The sequence below is a fragment of the Anopheles darlingi genome, chromosome 2 (genome assembly GCF_943734745.1).
Source record: "Anopheles darlingi chromosome 2, idAnoDarlMG_H_01, whole genome shotgun sequence".
Lineage (NCBI taxonomy): Eukaryota > Metazoa > Arthropoda > Insecta > Diptera > Culicidae > Anopheles > Anopheles darlingi.
The window spans coordinates 30,806,903-30,814,402 of record NC_064874.1 but is presented as its reverse complement, the minus strand read 5'-3'; the positions used below and the strand labels follow the sequence as shown (position 1 = coordinate 30,814,402).

The 7,500-nt window shown below is 43.5% G+C and overlaps 2 protein-coding genes across 3 annotated transcripts in view; one reads left to right on the top strand and one right to left on the bottom strand.

The window, feature by feature from the left end:
* Positions 1 to 5,272, top strand: part of LOC125959174 (homeobox protein rough-like) — a 6,376-nt gene extending 1,104 nt beyond the window's left edge. Inside the window, exons 2-4 of the mRNA XM_049691985.1 lie at positions 4,723 to 4,957; positions 5,033 to 5,100; positions 5,199 to 5,272. Of these exons, the coding sequence (XP_049547942.1) occupies positions 4,723 to 4,957; positions 5,033 to 5,100; positions 5,199 to 5,272 (377 nt within the window). The remainder of the gene's footprint in view (positions 1 to 4,722; positions 4,958 to 5,032; positions 5,101 to 5,198) is intronic.
* Positions 5,273 to 7,385: 2,113 nt separating this feature from the next.
* The window catches only part of LOC125951066 (heterogeneous nuclear ribonucleoprotein 87F-like), a 5,556-nt gene continuing 5,441 nt past the window's right edge, over positions 7,386 to 7,500 (bottom strand). For both annotated transcript variants that reach the window (XM_049679586.1, XM_049679587.1), the window contains one exon: positions 7,386 to 7,500. This exon is cut by the window's right edge and continues 1,802 nt beyond it. The gene's annotated coding sequence lies outside the window, so the exon portion shown is untranslated.

Genomic DNA, 7,500 nt, shown 5'->3' with positions numbered 1-7,500 from the left:
ATAACTGCATTAAGAGTTGCGCCATTTTTTTTCTCTGCACTAACTTACAGATTTCTAGCAGAAGACATCTGCGTATCGAATCTATGATATTTCTGTTCCACCAAATAAGGAGTAGAAAAGCCTTCTGTACCCTTTTCCTAACGAGCGATCGAATCGAATGTTTAATGTGTGCTTCCTGTTGTAACAAAGTTGCTAATAGATACAGCAATGGAATAACCTTAATGAAAGTGACCACAGTCCTAACGGTTCCTTTTGCTCGAAAAAGCAAAACCATTCCCAGAAAAAAATCGCTTTCTTTCCGTTGGAGGGTCTACCGTTACAAGCGATCGCATTTCAACCAAAGCATTTCAATCCTTCGCCCGTTAATGGATGAGTTTCTCCATTCCAGACACTTCCTTTCGGGTGGGGATAATCTGTTTTATTCTGCAACAGCCACACTGCGCACAGACACATCCGATCCCGACCCTTGCAAGTGAGTGCATGATGGCACTTCCTTCCTCGGTCATTTCGCTACCTCCGAAAAAAAACTAAATTCTTCGGTAGCCAATTTGTGTCTCCGGACCATATGGCACTGCGAATGGTTTGGGCAAGTAATTTTTATGGCTTATTAAAAGATTACACAAAACGGACACAACGACCCCTCATTGCGAAGAAGCAATACTCGTCAACCCATTCGGAGCCCAAAGCTCGTTCGAAACAATCGGAAAGAGTTGAGCGAGCCGAGGGTCCGGGGTTAAAGAGTCAATGGGCTCGTAGAAGAACACATTCGCATCATCGATCCCCTTTGGTCTGCCCGATTTAAGCAAAGTACAGCGGAGAAGACAAACGAAGAAACCTTACGTCGGGAAGACGCTTCGCTTGTGGCACCCCGCCAGGGTCAGAAGCTTGGCCCTATGCTGTGGTGCATCCGTTTAGTCTCCGTCCAAGGGAGACCGGGAAGGGGCGGGAGGACGGCTATGGTTTCAGGTTACTTGAAACTGATTTTACCTCAATCACACCGCCGCTGGTGGTTTGCGTATTTATGCAATCTTACACCTTCTCTAACGGGAAGCAGGTTCGTTTCTCCTCCTGCTTCTTGCATGCAGGAACATCCTGTCCATCCATTAGCGGACAAGAATATCGGAAGACCGGATCGATTGCAAGGAGACGAAACGCCGGTAGCTGATCGCAAACCTTCGCGCACGATCACGCACGCGATTTGAAGCGTCTTTTTTGTAAGGGGAAATGTTTCTTCCCATTCATATTGTTTGTTGACATTGAGGGCAAAATTATTAAAAAAAAAATGCTAGAATATTATATTCACTGAAAATTGCAAACTATTACTATACCAATTAGGCGGTTATAACTCATCATTAACTTTTAATAGATCGACAATTACATTTGACAATAAGTAAACGGAGTTCAATGGAAAATCCCTCCACTGTTGCAAGCATCCTTTAAATCTTTTTAAAAAAATCATTTATAAGCCGCTCTTTGGGCGCGAGAAGAAATCCTTTTAATGTCTTCCAGTTCTGGCCAAATTAGCCCGTGACAATCAATTGTTCCAGCGCACTCGCACTGATTCCTTTGCTCTCGCGTGTTTAATATTACTCCTATTGGCCAAACAATCATTCTCCGGCCACATAACACAAGATTTTCCCTACCATAGGCACGAGTGCGTGCGTCTCGCCGTGAAACAAACACTCTCGGCCTGGTTCCCTCGGCCGTTCAAATCCTCTTGGTGCGTGAGGCGTCAGGCGTCTACTAACACCTCGCGTGCTCCCTCACCTCGAGCTACATACCAAAACGTTGCGATAGACGCTCCTCCTACAAATCACGTCTCGCTCGTCTGTCTGCCACCAATTTTCGCATGAACACCGTTTAGCTGATCGCACATATTCGGTGACGCGGTGACTACAGCCCCAGCCAGAGTGTCCTTCCGGTGTCCTTCGGCGTCAAAAATATGGCGGAAGCTGTAACCGAGGTCCTTTGCTAGTGTACAGACAGGTTAACGGGAAAACGGGGAGAAGATTTTCCAAAAAGCTTTTCTGCTTCAACACCCCTAACTTGGCCGTAACGGTACGCTGGACGACGGTCGGTTCTGCAAGAGGAAGGAAAACGGGAAGAGCATGAAAAGGGAAAAGTTAGTTTTTCCCACTCTTCCCATCAATCCCACCCATGATGATAGGAGCAGGAGACAGATTATCTCATTTTTCCCCGCAAACAACAAACCGTCAAACAGGACCCCCCAACAACACCGAGCATGAGTGCGCTAGGGACACGAAATTCGGGCTGAACTAGGAGGGAGTAAAAGCGGTAAGCCAGGGGAAACGCATGTTTCCGTATCGTTTCCTGCGGACAATGGCGTTAGTCCGTCGTCGCACCACTCTTCGGCCGTCGGTCGTGTTTTCCACTTGTTTTCCCAACCACCGACCATGCTGGTTCTATGCGTGCTATGCTCACCGCGCCTGGAGGATTTGGTTTCCAAGGCTACGGAGAACAAGCAGCAGGACGGGCAGGACGGGCAGGACGGGCTGTGATTGCAAGAGGCTTATCATCATATTTTGGCTCGCCGAGTCTCGCCGGAGCAAGCACGGACCGAGTGTGGAGTGTGAAAAATCGGTCGACGACAACAGATGATAATTGTTACGCCCCGCTTGATGTGAATCGGAAAAACGATGCGATGATTGTTATTGTCGAATTGTCGGTTGGATTGTGATCCTCGACACCACACCGCGTGTCTCCCGGCGTTGGTGGAAGGGTAGTGGTGGCGTTGTTCAGCATGTTATGCAGCTTTCCCGGGCTGGACTAGGCTGGGCTAGTTGTGAGTGTTTGTCGGAAGCATTGGTATTCAATAAATTCCCTTTTTTTTGTTGTTCAACAACGAATCATATTAGGGTAGCTAAGGAGAGAGGATTTAGGAATTCCACGCATGGACCGGACAGTTTCAGTTCGAATAAAGTTGTAGCAAGTTGTTTCCTTCATGCTAATTCGCTACTCAACTGGATTACAACTCTCTCTCAGATGGTAGATAGTAAAGGACCACCTTCTTTTGATGCACCTTTAGATTTGATAAAAAAAAACACCAGTTAGTATCCATACTTATCGATTTAACCATTCATGGAAAGCTTAATCGGTATCTTCGTTACACGTCGAAGATACTGGGCCGACAGGGAATTTATTTAGTGCGATCTGCATATAACGATTGAGTGTCGAAAATCAACCCTTACCATTGTTTATGCAGCTGTTATCGAGCGAGAGTATTTACCGAACCCGAGAATGTTTTAATGCCGATTGTAAATTGAAGGATTTCCATAATCATATCTCTGGTTCACTTTGTAGAAGTTGTAGAACTAGTTGATCGCAAAGGCAACAACAGTTTAAAAAATCGCATCAAGATAAACCGGCATGAAACAGATTTCCATGATTGATGCATATCTTCCTTATCTTCCATATTACTCATTGTACCACCGAGGGTTAACAGCACCATCGTGAGCACAATGAGCATTACACCTGAGTAATTTTCAATCTCGGTGCAGAAGAAAGCAATTTGCTGTCGTAATAAGACGCTCTTGGGGAAGGTGTTCTTTAAGTAAATGGCAATCATGCGGATTTCCTCCAATGAAAATGGCTCGTGTTCAGGGGCAATGAAGCGATATTGTTACCGGCGAGTGAATCCACAAGGTTTCACCTATTCCTTGTACTTGAAAATCAACTGTTTGCCTGATGGATTCTTAGGTTTCAAGATGTGGCAAACAGTCCAGTTGCCTAGACTACTCTGACCACTTCACTCTATTCTCCGCAACCAAAAACAAGGCAAATCAAACATTTCCTTTCGTCTGCAAGGGAGCAATTCGCGAATCAACGTTGATTACTCACTGCTTAAGATAATCGAAGCAATGAAAGGCACATCATCATCAGGAAGGTAACCGCGTAAAAATGGTTCCTTTCTACAATTTTCTTTCTAGGGAAGAGTAGCAATACAATTCCAATAAAATTCACATTTTACCATCATTACCATTCTCCCACGATCGTTCCGATAATCGCTATGGAGGGTTAAGCGAATGAGGTAAGAAAATAGCGGACCGAGAATCCTTTTTTTTCATTGGATGCTTCACTGAAAGGATGTTCGGGGAAGAGGTTTATCATTATTAAGCTACCTTTAGATAATAGGGCCCCCTTCCACTACACCTCGTTCCATTTATGTCTGCGATTCATCGTCATCATCATTACATACTACCATAGAGCACAGGATTCTGTTGTGCGCGACAGTAGTCCGTCAGCTGATGGTAATAAACATTACGATAACGATGATGCGGATTTACTAAGAATTGTTTAGTAAATAACAACTAAACGAAATTTGAGACCATAAATAGACAATGCGTAATAAATGCTCTGTACTTGGGGAGAATATGTATGGTCTAGTATTTCCGAGGGAAACACTCCACAACTTATTGTGGAAATTTACCATTTGAAACTAAAATTCAGTCTGTTGAACAGGAAAAAAGTCGACATATAAATCAAACTATACAGCAAATGATTCTTGAAACCCTAGAGTGAATAAAATTCATAAGATTATTGGTACGTTACTTGCTAAAAAAAAAACAATAAAGAGTAAGGCGCATCGTTGAAAGCCGAGTTCTAGTTTTAGCTAGTTTTAGTTACTTATTTTAATGTTCATCAACATAATGAACCTCTAAATCGGCGGGATTTAAAGCAGTTTACTCCAACTATTTGTTTCAGTGGCAAGACGGCGGAAAAAGGAAGGCAGACCAAGGCGCCAGCGTACTACCTTTAGTAGTGAGCAAACCTTACGACTTGAGGTCGAATTCCACCGGAATGAGTACATCTCACGTGGCCGGCGCTTCGAGCTGGCTGAAGTACTGAAGCTTTCTGAGACACAAATCAAAATATGGTTCCAAAATCGCCGCGCTAAGGATAAACGCATCGAGAAGGCACACATCGATCAACAGTATAGGTAAGTATCGTGGATGAAATTTTAGACACGGGGTTGGTTTTGATCTTATAATAATCCATTTCATCATTCAATCAGAACATTTGCCGCCGTCAATGGACTACTAACACCATTCAGTGCACAATATCCAGCAGCAACGATGATAGGTACGCATCAGCACCCGTCTTCGCATCAGCCGCAGCATCATCAAATCCATCTGCAGCATAACCGACCTCCGCAGCAAATGATTCTACATCCCCCGCAGCCACAACCAAGCATGATCTGCTCTCCTGTAGAAACGCTACATTCTACAACGGAGGATGGTGGCACTTTGCCTAGTGATGGTAGAAGGGCGGTAGTTGCCGTTCTAGTAGGCAACAATCGGAAAAAATCACTGTCTCCGAAACCAAATGAACGATCCAACACCGCAGAGTACCCAGCGGAAATATCGAGATCAGTTGAGGAACCGAGACCCTTCAGTAGCCAGGCGCATCAATCTAATTTGCATTGACAACATTTTGGATCAAGTAATGTCCATTCAATTGCCCGTATTGTAAATCTTCCAACAGGCCAGCAGCAAATGAAACAACGAATAAAGTTACGGTCGTTCTTATGTGAAACAGTACATCAGGATCCTTTCTATCAACGTATGATATATGCACTACGATTTCGGATATCAAATGATGACATACAATTTAATGGTTTTCAGAGAATGATGCGTTTCGTTTTTATTCCAATTTTCTTTTTTAAACGTAACGTTTAAAGTAGGTTAGTTTCAAACCTAAGGAAAGTTCCTCTCGCGCTTCTCGTTATTTTTCAACTCTACAGAATACAGGAGCAAATGGTTCACTTACCGGTAGTGCACACTGCCGCTCTGAAGTTCTTCGTGGAAAAAGCAACAAAAAACATAAAGAAACTCACTCTCGCCACTGTCGTTCGCCCATTATATCACGGAATCGTGTTCTTACGCTTGACGCTAGGGCAAGCGATCTTTGCGCAGAAAGCCCACATACTACAGCTGTTTCAACAGTTTTTAGTAGTCTGGGCAATAATACTACAAAGCAAACAAGACACACCGAACCTTCTGATAATATACTGGAACCCACCATTCATAAAACGTGCAAAATTCGCCTGTTAACAAAACCAAATAGAAAAGATAAGATAACAATAAACGAAGTGTGAACAGAAAACAGTTAGTAGCGATATGATCGGACCAACCATGAAGCCTTCAGCGGTGTTTGGCTTGTGGAAGCAAGAAATGGTGTTAAAGCACGCACGAAAATGAAAGAAAATTTCTGACCAACGTGTGCACCCGCACAAAGGTGATTTTCAACAAAAGTTCGATCAATATTGGAACCGCTTCCCAATGTTCAGCCCAACTATACGATTCCATTATCTTACGCGCATGAGAATTAGTTATTGCTAATCTACGGGATGTCAGGATTTTTACATTACGTGGGGTGTGAGCATACACTGCGTTGGATTCCTCTGGAGAACATTCAACTCTTAAAGGAAAAAAAGAATAAAGCATTAAAACCAAACGCAAAATTGGAAAATAAAAGCAAACACGTTCATGTTGTCGAAGCCTGGATTAGGGAGCAATGCTGGCCAATACGTGGAGAAACATTTCTAGAATCCAAAAGAAATCTCTGGTTATTGAGAACACCACACTCGTCGACCGATAACATTCACGAATACCATCCAATCCAACACCATTCATCCGACCTTTACTTCCTCACATGTAATTTTTACATGTAGCCTCACACTCTGCGCTGCACTATGGGAAATGAGGTGGAGTGGGAACACTAATAGTAAAAGATTAAGATCCTGGAATGATTGCAATCGAAATTCCTATAGCCCGATCCATCGGGAATGAGATAGCAACGAAGACAACGCACTAAAGACGAAGTAAAAGCCTGCACTAAGGGCATCACATTATCACGGGAGCACAGTGATTCTTGGCCTTTCTCTATTGCTCGCGCACTCGCTTCGTTACGTTCTGTCGTTGGATAACCACTCTACAAACCTGAAGTGTGTGATTGCAGTAACAAAAGCAGCATCATTAGTAACTCGCGATGGTTGAGACACTCTATGTACGCGAAGAAACATCTACATTTCCCTGCTTATTAGGAGGAATAGCCAAACTGGCAAACGCGTCCAACGGGGCGAGAATATGCCTGTGTGCTACTCTCTAAGCGGGACTACGGTGTCTGTCACTGTTGGTAGATCCTTTTTAAATGTTCGTTCATCACTTTCCTCTTCCTGTTGTTGCACTCTGTTGTTACTGTGTCGCCTGTGTACACCTTTCGCCTTCCCTGTCACTTGTTGCTTTACTTTCTTTCTTACTGAACTTCACAGCACTACGATTCAATCCTTCGATAAGAGGGAACCTCCTGTAGATCGAACCTTGTGAAAGCGTATTCTACAAAGTGACATATCTCGCCGAAAGGTATGTATGCATAACTCAAACTAGACGTATTACCAGATTTATTCATCCTTATGATGCTTCTTCTTGAAATTACTTTCCTCTTTATTTTTGGATAATCTTACTCTCATATATTATGTGC